A 27,825-nucleotide genomic window follows, 5' to 3' on the forward strand; every position below is an offset into this window, starting at 1 on the left:
AACCATGCCTTCTGCACCCAGGACTTGTCCATCACTGCTGAGGGGTTGCACGGACATCAAATGGACTCTACAATCCTCCAGAGGACCTCCACACTTCTGAAAATCACCAAAGATCTCCCTCCAGAGTAAAGGCATCACTCTCCTGCAACAAAGAACAGAAGACCACTGCAGTCAACTTCACTGACCGGCTGCTGTCCAGGGAGGCAGATGCCGCAGTCAGATCAAACTCTACCTGATGGACTGTGTTAGAAATGGGGTCTTTGGTTGACAGTCAGGTTACCCCCTGTTCAAGCAAGGACCCTCACTCTAGTCAGGGTAAAAGAGAATCACCCTCAGCTAACCCCTGCTTACCCACTTGGTAGCTTGGCAGAGCAGTAGGTTTAACTTCAGAGTGCTAGGTGTAAAGTATTTGTACCAACACACACAGTAACTTAATGAAAACACTACAAAATGACACAACACAGTTTTGAAAAATAGGAAAAATTTATCTAAACAAAACAAGACCAAAACAACAAAAATCCGACATACACAAGTCAAGTTATGAATTTTTAAAGATTAAACTCATAAATAGCGCTTAGAAACAAAAATGCTTCGATGAGATGTTAACATGGCGTCGTGACGGAGTCGTTCCGAACAAGCCGACACCAGCGGCGCCGGACATGGAGTCGTGTAGACCCCCAAGTACAGTACCTTTGGTGAAGAGTGAAAGCGAGCCGATGAGCGAAGTCGGGGATCGCGCCGTCTGTGCGAAACGTTGAATCCGTGCACTTCGAGCGGCGTCGGTCACGACGTGGTGCGGCGACTTCCACGGAGTCGCGGACTTCAGCGGGGCTGCTGCGGCGTCGGGCCTGCGAAGAGCGTCGCGTTCCAGCGAAGGTCACGGCGTCAGGTGCAGGCAGCGTTACCGGATTCAGCAGCGGCGTCGGTCCGAAGTCGTCCGAAGTCGATTTCCTTGGATTCCACCGGCTTTCCTTTCAAGGGCCCAGGGACTGGATAGGGCACCACTTGTCGGGGCAGGGGTCTCTTCAGAGACTCCAGGTGCTGGCAGAGAGAAGTCTTTGCTGTCCCTGAGACTTCAAACAACAGGAGGCAAGCTCTAACTCAAGCCCTTGGAGATTTCTTCACAAGATGGAAGGCACACAAAGTCCAGTCTTTGCCCTCTTACTCTGGCAGAAGCAGCACTGCAGGAAAGCTCCACAAAGCACAGTCACAGGCAGGGCAGCACTTCTTCCTCAGCTATCAGCTCTTCTCCAGGCAGAGGTTCTTCTTGGTTCCAGAAGTGTTTCTAAAGTCTGTAGATTTGGGTGCCCTTCTTATACCCATTTTAGTCTTTAAAGTCACCTTTCTTCAAAGGGGACTCACACCTACTTGTGAAATCCTGCCTTGCCCAGGCAAGGACTCAGACACATACCAGGGGGTTGGAGCCGGCATTTTCAGAGGCAAACACAGTCCTTTCAGATGAGAGTGACCACTCCACTCCTCCCTCCTAGCAGAGATGGCTAATCAGGAAATGCAGGTTACACCCCAGCCCCCTTTGTGGCACTGTCTAGTGCGAGGTGAAAAAAAAAACAACTGTCAAACTGACCCAGACAGGGAATCCACAAACAAGGCAGAGTCACAAAATGGTTTAAGCAAGAAAATGCTCACTTTCTAAAAGTGGCATTTTCAAACGCACAATCTCAAAATCAACTTTACTAAAAGATGTATTTTTAAGTTGTGAGTTCAGGGACCCAAAACTCCACATGTCCATCTACTCTCTAGGGGAAGCTACGCTTTAATCATATTTAAAGGTAGCCCCCATATTATCCTATGAGAGAAACAGGCCTTGCAACAGTGAAAAACGAAGTTGACAGTATTTCACTGTCAGGACAAATAAACCACCTTACTATATGTCCTACCTTATCCATACACTGCACCCTGCCCTTGGGGCTACCTAGGGCCTACCTTAGGGTTGCCTTACATGTAAGAAAAGGGAAGGTTTAGGCCTGGCACGTGGGTACACTTGCCAAGTCGAATTTACAGTTAAAACTGCGCACACAGACACTGCAATGGCAGGTCTGAGACATGATTACAGAGCTACTTATGTGGGTGGCACAACCAGTGTTGCAGGCCCACTAGTAGCATTTGATTTACAGGCCCTGGCACCTCTAGTGCACTTTACTAGGGACTTACTAGTAAACCAAATATGCCAATCATGGATAAACTAATCAACAATAGAATTTACAGAGAGAGCATATGCACTTTAGCACTAGTTAGCAGTGGTAAAGTGCTCAGAGTTCAAAAGCCAACAGCAACAGGTAAAAAAAATAGGAGGCAGGAGGCAAAAAGATTGGGGATGACCCTGCATAAGCAAAAACGTCCAACACAACCCCCTACCAGCCTAAAGCCAGGGGAGAACAATCAATATCTTGATGTACTTCCCTGATTGGGGCAATAGAACAAGGACCCAGGCCCACAACAGCAGGGGCATGTTCCAGTTCTACGCCTTCCTGACTCCAGTTGGATCACTCTGTCCATACTCCCAGGGCCCACTAAGCTAACCCATGGGGAACCCTTCTCCACATCTGCAGACACCATCTGTGCAGCACCTAACTTTACTTTGCTCACAGATGTATCCCAATGGGCAGATAGCACCACCAGGGCCAACACAGTGGTGTTGCCCACTCCACCCCCGGGGTGTGACTCTCGTCCCCCCCCCCTCCAGGGGCAACTCTGTCCACCAGAACAGCAAGCCACAGTGACCACTGACAACTGTCAGGGATGAGAGCCCGACCTCAGGCCTCTCTAACCACTGTGACTGTGGAGAGTGGGGGGCGGTAGCCCCAGGTGCCTGACACCCTTTGACCACTCTCTCTTCCACCAGGTCAGGGATGACAACCTGACCCTGGTCCTCCCCTCTGGGGCTCTGTACCCTCCCTGCAGAAGCGGCACCCCCAGAGTCAAAAACTGTCAGGGTGCTTGTAGAAGCAGTCCTGCACAATTCTTCCACCAGTGCAGGGCTGTTAACCTGCAACTGGTCCGCCAACCTGGGGTCTTTACCTTCAGGTTGGACCAGGGCCAGGGGTGAGGCTTCCCTCCCCCTGCCCTCCCTTCTGGGGTCCTGCACCACCCAACTAGGAGTGGCCCCCTCAGAAGACAACATGGGATGGGCACTGTTGGCAGTAGCCCCTTCCTCCAGGTCAGGGGGGACACCCTGAACCTGGCCTTCCAATCCAGGGTCTGTACCCTTAGATTGCACTGGGGCCAGGGGTGAGGCTCTTTCTCCCCTGCCCCTACTCTCAGGGTTCTGCACCCCCCCTCAGGGAGAGTACCCCTTGAAATCACACCAGGGGGGATGATTGGGCAAACCGCCCACCCCTTCAGGTCAGGGTTTACCCCCTGCACCTGATCCTCCAGTCCAGGGTCTGTACCCACAGACTGGACCACTACCTGGCAACCCAGGACTTCCTGGGGGGCATACCTACCCCCCACCAGGTCAGAGTTTACCCTCTGAACCTGGTCATCCAACCCAGAGTCACCACCCTGCAGTTGAACCACTGCCTGGCGCACCAGGACTTCCTTGGGAGCACACTTACCCCCATCAGGTCAGAGTTTACCCCCTGAACCTGATCATTCAACCCAGAGTCACCACCCTGCAGTTGAACCATTGCCTGGCATACCAGGACTTCCAGGGGGGCCCACTTACCCCCCTCAAGGGACACACTGTCCCGAAGGGCCACACAAGAGTCTGGCTGGCGCAGGTCTCCTGACCTCTGCCCATCTGACAGAGTCTGGATTCCCCCCAACCCAGATATGGTCTCACCAAGGTCATTCATGGGGGGCTCTGCTCTCAGAGCTGACCCCTGACCCTCCAGGTTCTCCACTGGGGTCCGCAACGCCCTCTCAACCCTCTGTCTGGACTTCTGCACCCCCTCACTAGGAGTGGTACTGCCAGACACCTGAACTGGTGGGACGCTGGCTACAGCCGCCCCCCCAAGTTCTCCTGACACTGTGGGGTCTCCCTCAACAGATGGCTCTATGGTACAGGCTAGGCTCCCCTCCTGGTGTTCCCTCATGGAACCCTCCAGGACCTGGGACCGGATCTTGGGCACCTTGGGCCTCAACCCATCCCCATTCCCTCTCCTCTGAGACTGGACATGGGGTCCCTCACCCATCCCACTACACTGGGACCTACCTGGGACACTACAATCCTTCCCTACCTCACCTGGTTGGGAACTACCTAGACCACTCCTCTCAGCAGCACCCCCAAATGCCTCTTCAGACTCTCTGGTACTCACCCAGAAGTCTGCCTCCATTGTAAGCTCCCTGGGGTCAGAGAACTCACACTCCACCTGGTGTTGGCATAGCTCTGGAAAATAAGGACTAGACATATGCTCTCCAGCAATTACATCACTCAGCCCCTCACATGAATTAACCAAAGTACCCTTTACCCAACCATCCAGTGACTCTGCTTTGAAAAAGCACCCCGCATCACCCTCCTGAGACTTGTGAGACAGTACCTGACTGTCCCTGACACTCAACCCACACTCTTCTGGGATGTCTTCACACTCCATAACCAGGACTTCTACCTTGGGGGAACCCCTCTCCCTGTCACTCTCACCTAGAGTCAGTAGAGTGTCCCTCCCACCAGTAGGAATATGACTCCCGATGCCGGTTCCCCAATCCACCTCAGGGACCCTGTGCATCACTGGAGCTACCTCATACCCCTGATCCTCCTGGTGTGTGTTAACTCCCTCCTTCAAGTAGGGCACCACATCTCTGGGCATGTGCACTTCTTCAGCAGCACTAGATATAAAATTGTTGCTGCCACCATTCCAGCTGGATTCAGCCCTCATGACTTCCAGCTCCTTCATTTTGAGCTCATAAGCCCAAATCCTCTTTTTGATCTCTAAGTCCCTCCTCCTTTTTTCCAAATCCTTCTCCCTTTGCATCCTCAACTCCTTGAACCGGCGAGCCCTCTCTGCCTGTCTGTCCTGTAACTCTTCAGGAGTCAGATCCTTGGATGACACCCTGCTACCCCTCCTGGGGACCCTCCCCCCAGGCGTAACAGGTACCTCCACTACACCACTGTGTATCCTCTGCACTTCCCCACCCACATTCTCCTCCTCTGTGTGCCCTCCAGCCTTCTTGATTGTCACCCAGGCCCTCTGTGCCTTTTGCAGCTCCCCCTCCCTGGTGGAGCTCTCAGTGGGACAGTCAAGATCTTTAAGGAACTGTTTCAATTGAGCAACTGAGTACTCCTTCAGTTTCTCTATTTCAAACACAGCTCCAGCTGTTGCATCTCCAGATTGAGACATGGTGGTCACAAGTGCAAAGCTCCAAAGGCAGAAAATAAGTTCCCAATGAAGTAAAAAGAATCCGTCAAGGGATCAGCAAAATCATGGAGGTAGAACAAAAAGGAGTCCTTAAGAGAAAAAGCAACAGATCACCAAACAAGAAGTATGTGGTCACGTAGTGGTCTGAACTCAAACAGTAGTGTACACTTAATCATTGTATGTCAAGTACAAATACAAGTCCAAATCCCAACCGCTGATCACCAATGTTAGAAATGGGGTCTTTGGTTGACAGTCAGGTTACCCCCTGTTCAAGCAAGGATCCTCACTCTAGTCAGGGTAAAAGAGAATCACCCTCAGCTAACCCCTGCTTACCCACTTGGTAGCTTGGCAGAGCAGTAGGCTTAACTTCAGAGTGCTAGGTGTAAAGTATTTGTACCAACACACACAGTAATGTAATGAAAACACTACAAAATGACACAACACCCGTTTAGAAAAATAGGAAATATTTATCTAAACAAAACAAGACCAAAACGACAAAAATCCGACATACCCAAGTCAAGTTATGAATTTTTAAACATTAAACTCAAAAATAGCGCTTAGAAACAAAAATGCTTCGATGAGATGTTAACATGGCGTCGTGACGGAGTCGTTCCCAACAAGCCGACACCAGCGGCGCCGGACACGGAGTCGTGTAGACCCCCAAGTACAGTACCTTTGGTGAAGAGTGAAAACGAGCCGATGCGCGAAGTCGGGGATCGCGCCGTCTGTGCGAAACATTGAATCCGTGCACTTCGAGCGGCGTCGGTCACGACGTGGTGCGGCGACTTCCACGGAGTCGTGGACTTCAGCGGGGCTGCTGCGGCGTTGGGCCTGCGAAGAGCGTCGTGTTCCATTGAAGGTCACGGCGTCAGGTGCAGGCGGCGTTACCGGATTCAGCAGCGGCGTCGGTCCGAAGTCGTACGAAGTCGATTTCCTTGGATTCCACCAGCTTTCCTTTCAAGGGCCCAGGGACTGGATAGGGCACCACTTGTTGGGGGCAGGGATCTCTTCAGAGACTCCAGGTGCTGGCAGAGAGAAGTCTTTGCTGTCCCTGAGACTTTAAACAACAGGAGGCAAGCTCTAACTCAAGCCCATGGAGATTTCTTCACAAGATGGAAGGCACACAAAGTCCAGTCTTTGCCCTCTTACTCTTGCAGAAGCAGCACTGCAGGAAAGCTCCACAAAGCACAGTCACAGGCAGGGCAGCACTTCTTCCTCAGCTATCAGCTCTTCTCCAGGCAGAGGTTCCTCTTGGTTCCAGAAGTGTTTCTAAAGTCTGTAGATTTGGGTGCCCTTCTTATACCCATTTTAGTCTTTGAAGTCACCTTTCTTCAAAGGGGACTCACACCTACTTGTGAAATCCTGCCTTGCCCAGGCAAGGACTCACACACACCAGGGGGTTGGAGCCGGCATTGTCAGAGGCAGACACAGTCCTTTCAGATGAGAGTGACCACTCCACCCCTCCCTCCTAGCAGAGATGGCTAATCAGGAAATGCAGGTTACACCCCAGCCCCCATTGTGTCACTGTCTAGTGCGAGGTGAAAAACAACCCAACTGTCAAACTGACCCAGACAGGGAATCCACAAACAAGGCAGAGTCACAAAATGGTTTAAGCAAGAAAATGCTTACTTTCTAAAAGTGGCATTTTCAAACGCACAATCTCAAAATCAACTTTACTAAAAGATGTATTTTTAAATTGTTAGTTCAGGGACCCCAAACTCCACATGTCCATCTACTCTCTAGGGGAATCTACGCTTTAATCATATTTAAAGGTAGCCCCCATATTATCCTATGAGAGAGACAGGCCTTGCAACAGTGAAAAACTAAGTTGGCAGTATTTCACTGTCAGGACATATAAACCACATTACTATATGTCCTACCTTATCCATACACTGCACCCTGCCCTTGGGGCTACCTACGGCCTACCTTAGGGTTGCCTTACATGTAAGAAAAGGGAAGGTTTAGGCCTGGCAAGTGGGTACACTTGCCAAGTCGAATTTACAGTTAAAACTGTGCACACAGACACTGCAATGGCAGGTCTGAGACATGATTACAGAGCTACTTATGTGGGTGGCACAACCAGTGCTGCAGGCCCACTAGTAGCATTTGATTTACAGGCCCTGGCACCTCTAGTGCACTTTACTAGGAACTTACTAGTAAACCAAATATGCCAATCATGGATAAACTAATCAACAATAGAATTTACAGAGAGAGCATATGCACTTTAGCACTGGTTAGCAGTGGTAAAGTGCTCAGAGTTCAAAAGCCAACAGCAACAGGTCAGAAAAAATAGGAGGCAGGAGGCAAAAAGATTGGGGATGACCCTGCATAAGCAAAAAAGTCCAACAGACTGTGAGGACAAAACCCTACCAGTTTGCCACACCTCGTGGCACTGTGACTTCCAGGGGCAGAATCGTGCATTAGCCCCAGGTACTTGTTACTCCACATCGGACACCCAGAATGACAGTCCACTTCACACTGAAAAAGGACCAGGAGAAAGCCCCAGTTGAGGGGCTTCAGAAAACACCAGGACCTCCCACCAGAGTGCCCCTGCTGACTTCCAAGCAACCCTCAATGAGACCTACCTTCTGCTTCCGAGGACACATTAACGCACAGCTCCTGGCTCACAGATTTGCTCTGCACCTAGCTGCCCTGTGCACTTCGTCGAAGATCCAGATGCATTCTAAGGGTCCACCACTCCGTGCGACCTCAACACTCCAAGGGGACTCACTGGACTCATGTTTAAGTCCACCTGTACAGTACTTTTCCAAGTAGTCCCCCACAGTATCCTTGCTCCAGCTCCAATGACTTTCTGCAGCCAAAACTGTGAGATGGCCAAACTTCTTCAGCTGGTCCACAGGGCCCACATATGACCTTGATATACCTACAAAAGGAGACATTGGTAAACACATCACCTGATTTTTATTTTATATGCATTTTTTTTTATATTTCTCCATTGATTTTCTATGGTGTGTCATTACACGCAGAACTGATGCATTTTCTGAACCTTTAAAATTTTTTACTTAAAAAGTACTTACCCAATTTTGATGATTTTGGTCCTAAAAATTTTATTAAAAACTTGAAGTGCTTTTGTAAATTTGTCTCAAGTTATTCTTTTGAGTGTATGTCTTCATTTATTGAAGCTGTGGGTACAACAAATGCTTTGCACTTCTCCAAGATTAACCCAACTGCACGACCAAGCTGCCATAAAAATTAGAGCATTAGATGGTCTAGTTTCTACCTCTGTAAACCAACGTATGGTTGCCCAGACTCTCTGCACAGTGTGCCCAGCTTTGCAAGTGTTGCTTACTACAGAAATGCTTGTCAGTTATATTCTTTTGTTCCATGCTTCACATTTTATTTAAAGCAACTTGTCCTAGACCTCTTAGTACTTTGTCTCTTAGTTTCTGTGTTATTTGAAGTGCTGTTGCATCACATAACTCATGAACAACTCTATAAAGGAGTGTTTTTGTGGTCAGCTAATCTAGAAATGGTTAAACTGTAGGATACTTTTACAAAAGTGCTTGGTGAAGTGGCTTTGTCCTGGTTTTTATGGGAGCCTCATAAGGATATACTTCCCTAGTGTTATCTTTGTTCCATTTAGTCTGCTAGATGGCTATTTTAAACATCGCCTTATCTTTGTTCCATTTAGTCTGCTAGATGGCTATTTTAAACATCACCTCTCACCTTTCAAATGGGAAAAAAAATGAGGAGTGAGATTTGATACATCAAGGCACATATAAATGTGACTAAGAACTAAAAATGGTATCTAAATCCCTACTCTCACCTAGACGATAATAAAGAGGAAATAAATGTTAAATAAAGGACGCAGAATTGGCATGTTTGAGGTACACAATAGTGACTTACTAAACTGATACAGAATGACAAGCATTTCACCTAAAGCCTTTGAATGTTAGCATATTTGACATCTGTAAAAATTTGGGGTATTGTTTGAGGCGTGTGGAAGCCCTGCTCAGGCAACAACCACAGTCCTTTTCAAGATGAACCACAAATGTCACTAAACTAACCTGTGCTTAACCCTCTGGTAGCTTGGTGCAAAGCAGTCAGACTTAACTTAGAGGCACTGTGTTACAAACAGTAGTAAAGTGTCAACACAAGACAAATCCCATACTAATTTGAGAAAATTGAATAAATAATTTAACACCAAAATGACAAATCTCCAGTCAATAGAACCAGAGATATGTTCATGCTCCTCGTCTAATTACTCAGCCCCTCACTACGACATTGGGGGTCTTTTTGGAAGACCGACGTGCTGCCAAAAGCTGCCAGTGTCGGAAGTCTTACGAGTCACCGAAGACCTCCAGATTACAGCCGCAAAACTGACACTGCCAGGCCAGGTGAGAGCGGGAGAGAGGCAGTTCCACCACCAGCACCGCCACGCCGCAAGGACTCTTCCCACCGTATTATGAGCAGTAATATGGCACGGCGATATTTGCATGGCACTGTGGCACTGGAGGTGGATGAGCCAACATACACACCTTCCCGGACGACCATCTCGATGTGGGCTGCTGTGTGGTCCAGACAGGTAGATGGAGCAACCGAAAGGGTGTGTGTGTGTGGCAGGTGAATTTGTGTGGTGTGTGCGCGTATGTATGTGAGCATGTGTGTTGGAATGGGTGCGCGTGTGTGCAGGTATGCGTGCATGAAGGGGGGAGTGTGTGCATGTATGCATGCATAAAGGGGGGAGTGTGTGAATGAATGCGGGGGTGTGTGAGGGTGTGCATGAATGTAGAGGGGGATGCGTATGTGTGAGAGCGAGTGGGGGTGTTTGTATATCAGTGTGAGAGTGAGTGGGGGTGTTTGTATGTATGCGTGCGGTTGGGTGTGGGGTGTCTGCACTGGTGGGGTGGTGTTTGCAAGTGTGTGGACATGTGGGAATGTATGTGCCGCGAAAAGCCTGGTCGTTTGCTGCCTCCTAATACAGCCGGTAGTCTTAGGCCTGCTGCCGGCCCAGAGGAGCTCACCACCAACCGCAGCAGTCTGACCGGACCAGCGGGACCGGCAGGACTGGCGACGTTGTGGCTTCGGCCAAACCACAAGACTCGTAATACGTGGTCTTTTCCGACGATTCCATGGCGGTTAGACCGCCACCGCGTGTGTGGTGCTCTTAAGACCACCACACTCGTAATGAGTGCCTCAATGTTTTAACAGGCACCCTTCTAGGCCTGGAGCTCCGAAAAGAGGCCAGAGGATTTTCATGATTTTCTATGTGAGTGTCCAGGAAAGTTTTAAGGAGTGCTTATTGCCATCGTTGCGTTGTAACCACAATGGAAGCATCCTTCTACCTTTTTCCTAAATTGCAACGTTGGGAAAAAAAACTATAAAAAAAGCCAATATTATAGTCTTTGAGTATGATTGCTTCCGAGATATAATGAAGGAACGGAAGGAAAGGAAACGTATGGCATTTGTCGAATAGTAAACCAGTAAACTGCTTTTTTGTTTACTATTGAAAGCTAAACACAGTCCGAAATACTATGTTGCCTCCCCCAGTTATGTGTGCCGCACTATCGTTTACGTTCCTCCAAAGAGTTGTCATCAAGTGAATATGAATGCCTATTAATGAGCTGCAGTGCACAATATCGTATTTAATTGAATGTGAAAGCTTCTGTTATCTCTAGAATAATATAATACACTGCTACGGATTGGGGGTGTGAGGCCATTGCATCGCGGCGCTCATACCACTCTGCCAAAGCGACCTGCCTTAAATCAGGGGTGAGCAAAGTACCTGGCAGCTTCTGCTACGCTGTGCTTTTTTCCTTAATTATTATGTTAACAGAACAAGAAAAGTTTGACTTCAACTACTTAAAGGGTATGTTCTGTGTCAGGGGTCCACCAAGAGCAAGTCTATTACAAAACAACCAAACCCTGTTCTAATTTTCATCAAATGCATTTCGAGCGCTCACGTTCTTAGTAAGGACATTCCATCCCATTAGTTTCTGTCTTTTTTTTTTTTATGAAGCTGTGTAGTAGTCTGATGACTCGTGAACCAAAGCAACAACTGGGTTTCCAAGCGGTATGCAGATGGTCATAACATGATTAACAATAGAAACAAAGAATGCAACCTTGTATGCTGACAACCGTTGTGCACATGGCAATAGCAAGTTCGTGGATGTGGTGTCATGAGGCAGAGGCCACTGTGGACGAAGACCTTGTGTGTCTTTATTGCAAAAGTAAGTGTCATTTTCCTGGCATTGTTGGATGTACTTTTCCATCTTCACCTTCCAGGCACAGGGAATTCCTGCGCCAGGTACACTTGTATCATTGACTCTTTGCCTACAGAACAGAAATAGCTCAGACTCACTAAAAAATATTAACCCCTTCATCACCAGAGAAAGATTTAAACAAATAATTCAGGCACTTGTGCTAAAAACATTAGACTATGGATGTGCAGTACTAGAGGTCTTTAAATTGCTCATAGCCCCTCTCAAAACGCTGCAATACACAAAAGCTAACCTGGCCAAACGCACGCGAAAGTTTGATCATGTCTTGTCAATCCACATAATGCAGAACTGGTTCCTAGGCAGAAAGTATCTGTAAGCTAGCCTGCATCATCCATAATGCATTTCATTCTTGATTCCAAAACTACCTTATCCAGAAACAAGTAATGGGAGGTCCATAGAGACAACATCGGAGTTTAAACTTCCTCTTTCTTGAAATCCTAGAAATCAAAGATTATAACAAGAGAGTAACATAATCATTCTGAGGGAGTGCCCAATAGATCTAAATTTCATCCAGCCCTCTATGGGGGCATGATTGTTAGACCTGACAGCCTTAGGGTGGTCTTCCCCCAAACATTTTGCCTCATATTTTGCTGATTTAGTTTTGTTGCCCTTAGGACTCTGAGCACTTTATCCCCTAAACATGGTTTGATTGGTACTTCCACAATTGGCACACTAATTTACTTATAAGTTGCTGGTGAAGTGCACTACGTGTGCCCAGGGCCTCTATATTAAGTGCTACTAGTGGGGCTGCAGCCCTACTTGTGCCGCTCACTCAAGAAGCCTTTAAACATAATTCCGGCATGGCATTTCTGAGCCTGTATGTTCTGTTCTCCCTGCCATGTCAATTTGGCATTAAAACCTCTTGCCAAGTCTTAAACTCTCATTTTATTACATAATAGTCACCCCTAGGTCTATGTCGTTAAAAATCAGGATAGAGATACGTTTACGTTTTATGTGTCCTAGTAGGGAAACACCCAAGTTTGTTTTTCACTACTGTGAAGCCTACCCCGCTTATAGGTTAACATTGGGGGTTGCTTATTACATTTAATACATTGCAACTCATATTTGAGGAAAAGTAGATATATCATGTCTATTACTTATGGAATTGTAATAGGAAATTCTCTTTAATGCAAAGTCGAAATTATTGTTACAACTTTAAAAATGCCACATTTAGAAATCTGCAATAACAACAGATGCTGGACGGAATCCAGAACAAATCAACACTCCGTCCATCATCCTTTTTTGTTGCTAAAGCTGCCCTAAGTGGGAAGGGTATGCCCAGGCATGGGTCCCTTGCTCACTGTGCCACTGGATTCAAGCTAGCCTGGCTGATGAAGGTTGATACCCTGAAACCGATCCCCGGAAAACACTTGTTTCCGGTCCAGGGAGGACCTGACCTGGCAGTTTGGGCTGGACTATTCCCCTGGGGAACAGGGTCAAGACTGATTTGCATATGGCTGGGTCCAAACTGGGGTGGCATGTTGAGCAAAAGAACAATGGATTGAACCAAGATCTGTGACTGGGGGTGAGTGTTTGAAAAGTTTCAACACTCCGTCCATCATCTTTTTGTGTTGCTAAAGTTGCCCTAAGTGGGAAGGGTATGCCCAGGCGTGGGTACCTTGCTCAATGTGCCACTGGATTTAAGCTAGCCTGGCTGATAAAGGCTGATATCCTGAAACTGGTTCCAGGATACTTGTTTCTGGTCCTGGGAGGACCTGACCTGGCAGTCCGGGCTGGACTGTTCCAATGGGGAACAGGGTCATGACTGATTTGCATATGTCTGGGTCCAAACTGGGGTGGCATGGTGAGCAAAAGAATCATCCTTTTTGTGTTGTTACATTTAGAAAGTTAGCATTTCCCTGCTTTTAGCCCTGTGTGCATGCAGCCTATCTCCAATAGACATCCAGGATGTGGTGACAGCTGGGCTTGTGGATTCCCTCTAGACTGCCACATACAAAGGGAGCTTATGTGTGACTGATGGGGCATCAACATCCAGATGGGTCATCCTGGGCAGGATGAGAGGGAGGAGCTGTGCACAGCCCCACACTTACACCTGGATAGGTTGTGTCCTGGCACCACACAAAGGGATGCATACCGCCCCTTGTTGTGAGTCCAGAGCCAGCACATGGAAAAGGGACCTTTGTGCTCTTCAAAGACCCTTATTTGAAGTCACCCACACTTCAAAGGCACAACTTGCTACAAGTTCTGGATCTCTGATCACACTAACCCGATTCACTTCTGTACATGTGAGGAACTCTTCCAGAAGGAAGAACTGCTGTGTTGCTACAAGCACTGCAACTCTGGATGACTCCTCTGAAAAAACTGCTTTTCTGCTGTGCTGCCTGCTACCCTCTGCACTGCCTTGAACCCAGAGTGACTCCAAGGGCATGTTGGCTTGCCCTCTGTTCCAAGTCTCAGGGACACTAAGGACTACTCACCATCCTGCAGCAGCACCTGGACTTTTCTTGCTGCACGTCTTGCACAGTCAATTGGTTCCAGTCTAGTTCTGGGCTATTGGAAGTGGGTTTAAAGTGCTGTAACTACCAGAACCTGTACATCAACACCATTGTGCCGATTGGAACCAGTGCATGTCCTAGACACCAATGCATCGCCACTATGTGAGGATGATGGACACCACATCACCAGCTGCTGCCACATCATCTCCAGTTTATAATGTGTCCATGACTTTGTGCTGCTAAGAACTAACGCATCTCCTACATCCAAAGAATTGACAACAACGCATTGTCTTCTCTGCTTCCCACATCTGGGACTCGACATTGACGCATCCAAGAACCAAGGTACTTTTCCAGCAGGCCAAGGCTGGTCCCTGTATCTGACCTGTGCTCCACTGCGATTGGCCTGAACTTTTCGATTTCCCCTTGTCTAGCGAAGCCCTGGTTCACACTTTATGCTTTTAAGCACTACAATTCAGTTTATTTAAAAAACCCATTGTATTTTGGTGTTTTTGGTTTTATTTTGTTAATTAAATTTAGATATATTTTTTTCTACCCAGGTATGGTATCTTTTTGTCTGGTGTTTCACTGTTTTACTGTTTGAAATGTTCCACAAATGTATTACACATGGCCTTTTAAGTTAAGATTGACTGCTCAATGCCAAGCTACTAGAGGGTGAGCACAGGTTAATTTTAGGGGGTATTTATGACTTACCCTGCCTAGGACTGTGGTTCCTCCTTGCACAGGGTTCATACCTCTGCCAACCAGAAATCCAGCTTCTAACAATGATTTTTTCATTTCACTTTTAAGAATAAATGAGAAGGCTATTATGTCAAGAATAAACTAATGGTGCTTGCCGAACTGCGAAAGATTGATAAGAAGTATTTATAGCATGTAATAGAGCATCATATTTCTTATTAAAAGAGGATAGAAGTGAAAAAATAAAATGTGCTTGCTCAAAAGAAAGAGGGGAATCATTGTCAAAAAGTTGGTGAACCCATTTCAACCCCTTCAAATGCCACGATTTCAAATAAATTGTTTTAATATTTAACTTGATGAGTTTGTTGTACCAGATTGACGAATTCAGAAATTGCACTCTGTCTCCATCATATGAAGCAAAATTGGTTGTAGAATTCTGCATGAATTTTTCAAAATCAGGAGGGAAATAGATGAAGGTTTTTTTGATAGAGTTAATACTTCCGGAAATGTAAAGAGAGCAACAAAGGTTTTTTTAACCTCAACCCATAAAGGTAAAAAAGTAGAAACATCTTCGGTCAATAAACAGGAAGCCTGCTTAAGAGAAAAAGCCATTTGATAAGAGTGAAGATTCGGAAAATTAACTCCTCTGTGAATTTTAGGTCTCATCAATTTTTGAAGAGACATTCTGGATCTCTTATTATTCCATAAGAATTTAGTTAATATAGAGTTCAACCGTTTTAAGTAATTATTTGGAATATTAATTGGAATATTTGATAAATGGAAGAGAATAACAGGAAGTAACATAATCTTTAGAGAATCTAATCTACCCCACCAGGATAGAAATAAAGGGTTCCATTTATTTTGATTTATTTTTGCCCCCATAATAATTAGCACTGGACTTAAGAAGATAATAATTAGCAATATCAGTCGAGTTTTTATTAAAAGTGAATTTAGCTTGAAGTAATTCCTTAAGACAACTTTCAGACTTGGAAGAATAATACAAGTTCTCTAGCTGTTGAATGCGATCCATGGGGGCCAAAATAAATCAGGAAAACTTTTAGCAAATTATCTTAAAATTAAAAAAGATAGAACAAGGATTGAATCTATTTATAAATCTTCCCACCTTTTACTACACAAGAATGAAGATATCTTAGATTAATTTGTTCATGTTTTCACACAGTTATACGCCACCTCAGCACTTGTTATATGAGTCTCTTGTAACAGGGAAATATCAGCTTTCAATTTTAAAATATGAGTTAAAACTCTTTGATGTTTTATTGGGGATCCCAAACCTTTAACATTCCATGAAAGAAATCTAATTGTCATTTAATATAAAAAAATAAGTAATATGATCCTGAGAGTAATGCATATAGACTACCTATTAGTATGCAGAAATTGAACCAAACGAAAATATTTAGTGTACAGAAAGTGAAGAATAGAAGCATAAACAAGTGAACAAAGAAAAGAGAAAAGAGAAGAAAGAAAATGAAGAGAAGATAAAATTAAAGAAAGCAAAGAGAATGTTATATAGAAGAAAACATTAAAACTACAGAAAGAACATTGAACGGATAATAAAAACATACCTATGAGACAAAAACAACGTGAGGGTGGTGAAACCAGAAATGGAGGATGACGCAACCCTCACTCCATAACCGCAGACACAGAAGGGAAGGGAGATCCGACCACACAGGTTGCAACCACAAAAGACGGACACATTGAATGCATAAAAGATCTAAAAAGAGAAATACAAAGGAAACATTTAAATCTCTTAAATAATTGAACACTATTAAGATTGCATTGAACCAACAAAGTGCACATCCCTTAAATACAAGACAAAAGGAAAAAACAACTAATTTAATAATCAAGTCTCTGATAATTTGGAAGTGTCCATTGTTTCACCTCTACAAGAGTCAATAAACTGTTGAAGTAACAATGGGTCCTCATATGTTGTAGTCTTATTGTTGTAAGTTACTTTGAACTAGCAGGGATGAAAAAAAGCATACTGAGCATTAAGCGACTTCAATGCCGGACGCATATCTAGAAATTTCTTCCATTTGTCTGCCGTCGACTTAGCATAATCTTGAGCAAAAAAAAGATTGGACCCTGACCACGTGATCCGACCATTGACTCTTGCTGCTCTGAGAACCTTCAGCAAGTCTGTATACTCCAAAAAATACAATATTATTCCTCTCGGTTTCCTTGACGTTGAAGCCAAAAGTGAAGGATGACCAAGCCTATTTGCACGTTGTATATTCATAACAGGAGAAATAAGCAGGTCCAGAATCTTAGGCAAAAATGCTTGAAAGAAAGATAAAGGGTCTGAACCTTCAATTCATTCAGGAAGACCATAAATACGTAAATTATTCCTGCAGTTCTGATTTTCTATCTCCTCTGCATGCTTTTTCAGCATGGCAACTTTAGATTGTAAAGATTGTATCGATGCAACTGAATCCACAAGCACTTCCACTCTTCGTTCCACACAAGAGACCATTTGTCATCCAATATTTGTTATTTTTTATTGGTATCCTCCATATAAGGTTTAAGCGCTCTTATTTCCACAAGAAGTAATTCCATAGATAAGGTATCTACTACCTTAATAGGGGATGGAGGATCCGTTTTAGCTCTCTTATTTGTGGATGTCGAGATCGTTACCGGAAGCTTAGACAAAACTTTATTAGCCAGAGCAGGAGGAGAAACAGGTGTTGAAGGTGTAACATCGAGAGAAGGAGCTCCTGTACTTTCCATATTTGATAAAGGAGCAAATGAGTTTGATAAAGGAATGTTATCAGGATTTTTATTACACTGTACTTTGTTATTAGTCAACTGAAGGTTCTTGGATCTGCCCACAAGCAAAAATATATAATTCTGCCCAAAATGTCACAAAGTATTTACTTTATAAAGTAAAGGTTCACCTCAGAGAAGAGAGTAGAACGAAAAAAACAAAGTAAAGCTGGACACAATTGCTCCAAACGATAAGGCACAACGAGCAGAGAGCATAAAAACCTACACCTGTAGGTCAAAAAATGCAGAAAAAGTCCTTCAGGCATCGAAGCACACTCAAAAAGAATTGTGAGATAAAAAGAAGAAAAAAAACCGAAATGGCGGCTGCAATGTAAATCCACACACGACTGCCATAAAAATCATTAAAGAGGGTTCAAAAGTACCTCTGAAGTCCTTTCAAGGGGAATACTTCAATCCAGGCATGTTCCCTCCAGTTCTCCCAACTACATGGACATTAAATATGCCCAAATGAATCTGCCGGCTCTCCCTACTCCAGTCGCAGCCGCGGAGCTCAGCATAAGGTGGCCATCCTTGAACGGCGTCAAGCCACGCCCTATCTTCTGGTGTTTCTTGAAAAGTAAGTAAATGTGTGGTGCTTATATAGAAGAATTTTATGGCTTTCAGAACAGAAAGCCCTGCATTTCAAGCAGATTGTCATGCATTGATAGACAAGAAATGCTGGAGGTATTTCCTGGAATGTGAGCTGTAGCAGTTCCTGCATTCTCTTTATTTCTGGATAATTTAGATGTGTAAATATTTTTGGAGGAAAACATAGCTTGGGTGTAAACTTCCTCATCCACCATTGTCTTGATGCCTCCTCATCACCTACTGTTGACACCTACTCTCTGCATGTTCATTTCAAGAATCAGGGCTTAGTGGGATCCCAGTGCATGCACCTAATTCCTGAGTACTGGCACCTTTGATTATCAACTTGCATACATGAGCAGTTTGGGACAAAATGTACTACAATCAAGCACAGTTTAGCAATGATTAAGGAAAACATGACCAAAAATGCAAAAGTGCCTGGATTTGTCTAATGCCAAGTCAAGTGTCATTGGTGGATTGTTCAAAATAAAGAAAATGACACATGGACAACTTAAATTCTTAAATCATCTTAGATATCGGATGGTTAAATGAGGGAGGACACTAATAATCTCCATAGTACAGTCCAGTACACACTCCCACTTAGAGGGGCCCATGTTTAGTGTGGCTGAAGACTTTGCCCACACATTGAATTTTGAGCCTGTTTGCTGTGAGACCAACATGAACTATTGAAAACGTAGGTAGGCCAGGGCCTGAGAACATTTACTCCATTGCTCAGAGAGGTACTAGGAGTGTCTTAGGTGTAACAGGCAGGTGGACTTTACAGAGCTGGATGTTCACCCACTCTTCCTTAGACCACTACTGAACTTGTGATACCAGGCTGAATGAATCTGCCAGACTTGGTATCTCTGACTTCTGAGAAGGATCCAAGATGGCTGGACATCTTTCTACCTAAAATCTAAGGACAGAACGATCTTCAATGATCTTAAGGCTGATACCCTTGGCTGCTCCAGGAATATAAAAACAGATGAAAGAGGCATTCATGTGAAGAATCACAGTGGACCAGTGGCAACTGGACTTGGACTGAACTTTGCTGTTAGCCTCAGTCTGACACCCTGCGAGTTTCCAATTGCATTCTCCTAAGGTCCTTGGGGTTTTACATATATGCTAATGGGCTTTATTGGAACACCAGAAGAAGGTCTGGATACATTTGAAAAGTTATCCTCCAGAGCCTCAACAGGACCTGCCAGAAAAAGTGTCTGACTGAAAGTTCCAGAGCAACGGATTTAATTTCAGCTTTATCCCATGCTGATCCACCACTTTGAAAAAATGACTAAGGGCCTCATTACAAGTTTGGTGGAGGGGATTACTCCGTCCCAAATGTGATGGATGTCCTGCCCACCGTATTACAAGTTACAATGTAGCCTATGGAACTTCTAAAACGGCGGACAGGGTGTCCATCATTTTTGGGATGGAGTAATCCCCTCTGCCAAGATCGTAATCAGGCTCTGAGTCCCCATTCTGAGTTGGGACCTTGAACCTTTTCAGTGAGAAACTTCAAAAGCTCCAGCAGGATCTACCTTCTTCAAGTACCTGGCGTATGGTTCCATGGTGGTAGCTACAATTTCAGCAGCATCCCCCATGGAGAGGATTTTCCTCCTCATTCTCTGCGTTGGTACTTAGAATGAATTTCAATCTTTTCTCCCAGAAATTGAGGCCTTAACTTTCTGAAGTGGGATTTAGAAACATTTTAAACTGTTTGACCTCCAGACTCTCCCTGGTACCAACATACTTGATTTATCTGACGTGGACTCCATTGCGTTGAGTTTGAATTTGGACTTTGATCTACCGCACCCACTGACTTAACATTGAGAGCTTAATTTTACTTGCCACATTTTTGCTTTCCTTTTGTTAGAGTTCATACGCCACATTTTTGCTTTCCTTTTGTTAGAGTTCATAGTTACTGTTCCTTTTGCTGGATTTGTTTTTAGATGTTTTTTATTCATAATTGTTTCTCTTTATTTTAAAATTAGTTGTGGATGTTTATTGTGTTTTGTGAGACCTTTTCCACTGTTCATGCTGCACTTAAATAATTTACACATTGCTTTTGATTTAAGTCTGACTGTGTTGTGCCACATTACCAGGGATTGAGCACAAGGTTGTTTTACTTAATTTGGGTGACATCTAGCAGGTGATTGCCTCTTGTCCATCTAAAATAATAATCCACTTCCCTACATTAAAGGATGTGGTAAGATCCACCCAATGGCTGGACTGGAGGAAGCATGCTGCTTTTCAAAGAATGCTTAATTTAAAAATGTGATCCTTGGACTGTTGTTTTCCTGGTAGGTAAAAAAGATCTGAATTATTTAGGAGGCAAAATATTTCTGCTTTTTGGACTCGGGCTGGTGCTTTTCCCAAGAAATCTGGGTAAGTAAAAGTTATATTATTGTTCTGTGTTTTTGCAGTTCCACTGCCACTGATATTGAGCTGTCACGCCTATATTCAACACACAGAAAAGGAGGAGAGAGGATAAAGAAGGGTTTAGTAGTGTTGGGAATACATCTTTCCTTAATATCTGCATATCGTGGCAGCATCCAATATACTATAAAAGCAACCCTGGAACCTCCAGCATTGATATGTGATTCCCAGCAGAAGCCTAATTTGGGCGTGGGGAGCTTCTTTAAAAAACATAGGCCCTGTGCTTGGGTTCCTTCATTGTTCTTAGAACAGCATGGGGCTCGACTGATGTACATAAGGAAACCCATCAGGCCTAGAACTCATTTTTCATATGAAGCAATAGCAATGGAGTTACTCATGGGACAATCACCTTAAAGTGGTGGTATGATTGACAAACCTGTTCCCTCAAGCATATGAGAGGTGATGGAAGGAATGCTTGTAATAAATGTAACCATTGGCAATCAGGGTAGCATTCCAACCCATTGTTCTCTTGCCTAGCATCCCACCTCAGTCTGGACTCAGCCATATGCAAATAAATCTTGAGCCTGCTCTAATAGAAAAAGTCCAGCCCGAACTTCCAAGTAGGTCCTCTCCATACCAGAACACTTAGCTCCAGTGGAACCTTGAGGACGGGACCCATGTCTGGTCATACCCTTGGCCACTTAGGGTGTTACATCAAACACTCAAAAGGTGATATGAGGAGTGTTTGTAAATAATCTATCTACTGACAATCACTTGGGTGGCATTTCAAACTATTGTTATTTTGTCCACCATGCCATCTCATTTTGGACTCAGCCATATGCATATCATTCTTGACCCTGTTCCAATAGGAACAGTACAGCCTAACCTGCCAGGCCAGGTCCTCCCTGAACCAGAACATAAGCAGCCCAAGACTTGCTCCATACAGGTGGCCTGACTATTTTCTACACCTGTTCAGCCCCTTAAAGTGAGGCATGGTGCATTCTGACACCATTTAGTGATGGGGCATGTGTGTGTTTGTGTGGTGCACTTATAGTCATTCTGTATGCACTGGTCATGTGCTCTTGCACCTAACATTTTGTTTCATATTACACATGAAATATGAACATCAGTGTTCACCACATACCTTACACATGAAATATTAAAAGCAATGTTCTCCACAGACTGAGACACAAGATCTACTATTACCCGCAAAATTAATTTTATGTCAGAAGAACATAACAGGCTACAATGTGTGCGGGCAAGGTATAGCCTGCATTTTTACCTCCTTTATTTAAAGACACAACTGGACAAGTTGGACGTAACTTTGTTGAGTTAGAGTTGCTTACAGGGAGAAGGGACCTAGCCCGGATAAATGCTTCAGACTAGTTATAACTAGTATATATAGAGGAGCTAGTTGTACTACTGAATATCCACCCCCCCCATATGACAAAATAAATGCATATAGGGAAATGTAGATTTACTATTCCTAACATCACATTTTGGCTTGCGTTCCTGTTGAGATTTTGTTTTTGATATTTTGTCCTTGATATTGTTTCCCAACAATATTCTGTAGTTGTATTCATCGTGCCCGCTTGATGAGCTGGAATATAAAGTCCCCCAGCACACTGACTTTAACCTTGTGATAGGAAGGGCCTAATAAACTTTCCAATTCACTTACTTTCCCTATGCATTTCTATTTTTCCCATATACCTTTCCATTAGGGAGTCATACTTTTCTCCTCTTAAAGAGCTCCAGGTGTAGCCTACTAGGTTACATGCTTTGGGGAACTCCATAAGGAGGCGCCTGAAAAGTCATGTCACTTTGGTGAGTGAGGTATTTTGTGATTTTTAGGAAAGACCACTAAATTGCTTCTTCTGCTTGAGTATCACATCTCAGTAGCAGAGGTTCTAGTGTTGCTTTTGATAGTGGGTCAGATAGTGCGGTTGTGAGAAAACTGGGCTGATTGCAGAAAAACCCTTTTGCCCCATCTTTCACTTTTGCCGGTGTTTTCTTGACTCTGATGTTGCCCTGGGCACTGCTAAACAGTCCCAGGGCCTGTGCTCTGATTAAAATGAGTATGCAAATTAGGCTAATTGTAATTGGCAGTACCACCCTATCTATAAGTCCCTAGCATATGGTAGGGTATGTAGGTTGAGGTACCCCAGCATAGGTAGTGCACACATAGGTGCATGGCGGAGGTGCCCAATGTCATTTAAGGACAGTTTTGCCTTGCTGGCTGCTTTTAATTAAAGTTACCTTTAAATTCCATTTTGGAATTAAAAGCACTTCTAAAATCTTAAACTACCTTATTTTCACTTATAAGTCACCCCTAAGGTGTGCCCTAAGTGCCCCATGGTTGGGTGCAGTGTAACTATAAGCGGGGACCTTATGCAACATGTTTTATAAGCCCTGGTGAGGAAAAAATAGCCACATTTGTTTTTCCCTCATTGTAGTGAATAGGGTCCATAAGCTAAAACGGGAAGACTATATTTTAATTAATAAAGTCTGAAAAGGAGCTAGATATATCAAGTTTGATTTCAAACTTATTGTTTTAATGAATCCAACAACGTGCCTTTGTTGTATCTAATATCTAGTACAGGGAAAGACTTTTAGAACTCTACCTGAAAGTTGCCAACTTTAGCTCTGTAGTGTCTTTCTCTGATTGGGTAGCTCCTGGCAGCCTGGCCAGGCTGCCTTGATGAGGTGTGAAGTGGCCCGGGCTGAACACAAAGGAAGTGCCTGAGGGGGAGATTTGCCTCAGCAGAGCTTCTGGAACCTTGGGGTTAGCTGTGGACTCATGAAGAACCTTCAAAGAAGATTAGAAAAGACTGGAGTTTACCTCAACCGGTATATGGCCTGACTTGCAGGTTTGTCCAGCTAAAAAGCTCCAGAGCCCCGAACTTCCAGGATTTCACAGAGGGCTACTGGAAAGGTAATCCAATGATGTCAACTTAAAATTGGCTTGCTGTGGAGGGTCACCCGACGTTGGAGATAAAAAGCTCCCAAAAAGTCTGAAAGTAAAAAGTTGACTGGGACTTACCTCACAGCATGTCAGAGGAGGGCTCCAGGGATGTTGAATCCAAATTCAATTTCGGCCTGGGTGAAGATTTCTGTCCTGAGAAATCATCTAAGTCGAAAGGTAGAATTCTTCACTGAGGTCTCCTGCTGCGCATATCTGAAGGGTGCTCCAGGGAGGTTGGATCAGATTGGTGACTTCATCCTGTTGAAGTAAATCTTCAAGAAAAAGACTAAGGCGGTCATTACGACTTCGGCGGGTGTAAAAGCCAGTGAAACTCCATGCCAAGTGCAGTGGCAGAGCAGGGCCCGCCCGGTACCCCCTGCACCCAGTCTCTGCCAGCCTTTGCATGGCAAGGCTACCGCCATCTAATCCCCGGTGAAGAAGGGACTCGTAATCCCCAGGGCAGTGTTGCATGCAGCGCTGCCATGGCAGATTAGGACCGCCAGCACTGCCAGCACCACCTGCACCGCCAGTCCCTCCTGTGGAGGTAAACTGGTGGTGCTGGCGGTCTGACATGGCACTACCACCATGGCCGTAATGTGGCTGTTGGACCACACTGCAGCCGGCCAGGGTCGTAATCAGTCCCTAAGTCTGAAGGTGAACTTTTGACTGAGGCCTCCCGCTTGCTGTAGCTGAGCAGGGCTCCATCGCGGTCAGTCTCAAACTTTGACTTTGCCCCGATCTAGTGCGACCAGATGACCAAATTGGCACTTTTTGTTTCTATGGCAACAAAACATTAATTCTTTAACAACCATATCTCTGGTTCCCCTTATCTGATTTTAATCGTTTTGGTGTCATTTTAAATAAAAAAATATAATTTATTGTTATAAATTGGTGCTTTTTTTATTGTGTTTTGTGTTTTACTTATTCACTGTTTTATGATGTTTAAATGCTTCATACATCTGTTGCCTAAGTTAAGTCTTGTCGCTCGTTGCCAAGCTACCAAAGGTTGAGCTGGTATTAATTTATTGAGACCTAACTGGACCTAGTGAGGGTTAGTAGCCTATTGATAAGTGTCAGTACTAACCTGCTCTTAACAATAATCCACTTTCCGAAAGCTATAATATGTATTCTTATGTTCAATTTCAAGCACTCAGTGTTCTATCATCTTATTTCCTATCACTAATTGAGGTGCATTTACGTACAGTCTGCATTTGGAAAGATAGGGGCAGATTTTCTATCTGTTTTCCTCGGGGATATGTCACTTCTGTGGTGTAACCCCAACGCAAAACAGTTTTTGCAATTTACTAAGCCATACGAAGCCCCCTTGTGTGCTTTACTGTGGTTTAGGAAATCCAAATTGAAGCAAGGTAGTGCACAGTGCTACTTTGGGTTACCTTGCATCAGGGAGGTGTTACATGGGTGGAGCAGCACGTTCTCATGCATCCACCCAGGGATTCTAGTGCATTCCAAAATTTACAAAGACTTGTAAACCTGGAAAAGCGTCAAAAGCTATGCATCCCTGAGGAAGGTGTAGCACACATGAAAGGAGGAATAAGGCTCCTTCCATTGGTTTTGTGCAGGAAGGTTAGCCTTCATGCATAAAAACAATGGTGTCTTTAACACAGGCATATTGTGCTGTAGTGGAAGAATGTCTGTATTTGTGCTAGACAGCACACAGTGCACCACTGCTGTGAGACAGGAGAAATACATAATTTCTTAGATGATATATTACACTTTGGTTGATGAACTGCATATGCACAATATTGCTTTCCAGGTATGATGGATTTTCATTGTTGACTGATATGTCTCTATTTGCCTACAGAAAGGACTACAAACTTACTGCTTCCTGGTATTTGCCACAGTTTGCCTGGTTGGTGCCATATACCTGTATTTTGTGTTGCCTGAAACAAAAAACAAGACACTTGCTGAAATCAACCAGTCCTTTGCTAAAAGGAATAACATGGCCCCACCCCCTCAGCAACTGGAAAGTTTTACAGTGGCAGAAAAAGCACACGTGGCAGTGGAAAATGGACTCATGAAAACTGCAGCAGAGTCACAAGAAAGTGAATGTGCTCTTTGAAAAATGTCATAATATTTTTAATTGCATGTTTTCTTTAGTCAAACAGAAGTCTCAATTTGACATTGGCTATTTATCGAGAAGAGGAAATGAAACCTGCAACAAATTGTTTAATAAACCAGCTTCTCTCTTCCTGTGGAGTATGGCAGGCTCTATACTTCTTTCCAACATCTTCCACATGACAACCGGATTGTTGAAGCACCATATATGTTTTGTCAAATAGTTGGTGGCAAGTGTGAAGAGAACTGTGATTCCATAAATTCATAATTATAAAGAAAATTGTTTCTCTATCTTGGATCACTGCAGGCTGTTCTTTTGTATTTCGAGAGTTATAAAGAAGTGCAATTAGTGATGATTGTGAAATTGAATAATGCAGCATTATTTCTAAATAGACTGAGTTTAGGATTATCAAATATACATTTAAAATGCCTTTTTTGCACCCTTAAACGCCTTTATTTTTAGGGCTGAGCAACTCCAAATTCCAGTGCTAATTGAAGTAACCAGTCAACTGGGACGACAACAAATGCAAGAAATACAAAATGTCAGTATTTTACACCTGAATATTGCACCAACCAAAAGCTGTTGAAATATTCAGTTGGGAAACCGACTGACAATGGGAGATTATCAGACAGTGAAACATAGGATCTCAGTATGTCCCATGACTGCAAGGGTCGCAGTGGCGGTTGGACCGCCAGCACCACCACTTTTCATTGACATGACAGTCTGGCCGTGCTGGTGGTCCTAAGCCATTAGGACCCCCTTCGCCAGAGGTTTCATGACAGCAACCTCGCCATGAAAAGGCTGGTGGAGACAGGTGCATGGTGCCCCAAGGAGGCCCCTGCACTGCCCATGCACTTGGCACTGCGCATGCACCAGGCTGACATACTAGTGGTAACCTACCCGTCGGGACTTCGGCAGACGGGCTTCTCTGTCTGCCGAAGTCATAATAAGCTCCATAGATTCTTGTGGTAAATTCCCCATTATGATGAGTATCCTAAGATTACAAATATCTCCACATCCCCGAATTGCAGCATTGGTAATTCCGGTAATGGGAACATTAATGCAGTAGTTCCCATTCACTTTTAATGAGGACCTCGTTGTACATTTGTACATTTTACAACATTAAAATTAGCATGCTCTTAACTGCATGTGATGCATATCCTAGAAGTACAACAGAGAATATTCCCTCTTCCCCCGAACTACAGTATTGGTAGTTCTGGTAATGCAGTATTTCCCGTTCACTTTGATCTACATTTTAGAACATTACAAATAATATGTTCTTTTCTGAATATTGGCCTGCTGGTAGAGGGCCATAGAGAGGAACAGAACTTGTCCAGTGTCTATTTTTGATAGGCAGACCTTCACATAAATCAAGTGAGATTATCTCATGCGTAACAACGAAAATGTGTTGAATAGAGTGCTTAAACAGATATTAGCCACTAGTAAGTACTATAGGCTGCATCCCCATTCATCGTTTTGTTGCTCAATGTGCCATCCAAACAAGGCTCAAATATATTCTTTGGTTAGTCAGCCGGGCTGGAACTCAACAATCCAATACACTTTTATTTTACTTTACAACAAACTAACCAGTTCCGGATCCACAGCATGCCTCAGTTTTAGGCAGAGTGTATTATATTTTGGAAGAGGTGGTTCAATATGAGATTCTTAGTATGTGAATAATTTTATGAAGACCATTTCTATGCCCTTTTGTAAAAATGAAGTAAATTATGCTGTTTGTGGAGAACTGACATTAATTGTAAGAGAGCTAATCAATTTATATAAACATTATTTATTGTCTACGTGTGTTTTTGTATGTGTTTTATGTCATTAGCAGCAACTGCTGCTCAGTGCGTCAACCAGTGAAGTTTGTTTTTCTCTTAATCTGGATGAGTAAACCTGGGGTTGTGCTGCATAGACATTAGGGTAGATGAGGGATATGAAGTGCATAGGGTACTATAGAGAGTCATCAGTGACAGATCATGAGGCAGAGATCCTAAAATGTTGTGTTGTGGATTCACCACAATGCAGAATGTTTTTTTGTAATTTACAAAGCCATGGCATTCAAATTTTCATGGCTTTGTGTTGGATTTTTCCAAAAAGGTAATGCAAGGCATTGCATAGTGTTGCTTTGCATTACTTTGCATTAGGAAGACTTTCCATGGGTGGAGCATGGGCACTCCCATGCGTCCAACCACTAATTTCTTTTAACAACTTTATTTAGCATTTTAAATGAGAACAAGACAGATTTAGCAATTGTATTCAGTATGTATCATAAAAAGAAAAAAGATCAAGTGTTAGAAAGGGACATCATAATAACTCTCCTCCATGGCCTCAG

At 44.1% G+C, this 27,825-nt stretch overlaps 1 protein-coding gene across 3 annotated transcripts in view; it reads left to right on the plus strand.

Moving 5' to 3' along the window:
* Positions 1-25,628, plus strand: part of SLC2A9 (solute carrier family 2 member 9) — a 1,837,553-nt gene extending 1,811,925 nt beyond the window's left edge. For all 3 annotated transcript variants that reach the window (XM_069202834.1, XM_069202850.1, XM_069202841.1), the window contains exon 13: positions 25,236-25,628. In XM_069202834.1, the coding sequence (XP_069058935.1) occupies positions 25,236-25,493 (258 nt within the window). In that variant the 3' untranslated portion in view covers positions 25,494-25,628. The remainder of the gene's footprint in view (positions 1-25,235) is intronic.
* The last annotated feature ends 2,197 nt before the right edge of the window (positions 25,629-27,825 follow it).

Source organism: Pleurodeles waltl, chromosome 1_2 (assembly GCF_031143425.1).
Source record: "Pleurodeles waltl isolate 20211129_DDA chromosome 1_2, aPleWal1.hap1.20221129, whole genome shotgun sequence".
Taxonomy (NCBI): Eukaryota; Metazoa; Chordata; class Amphibia; order Caudata; family Salamandridae; genus Pleurodeles; species Pleurodeles waltl.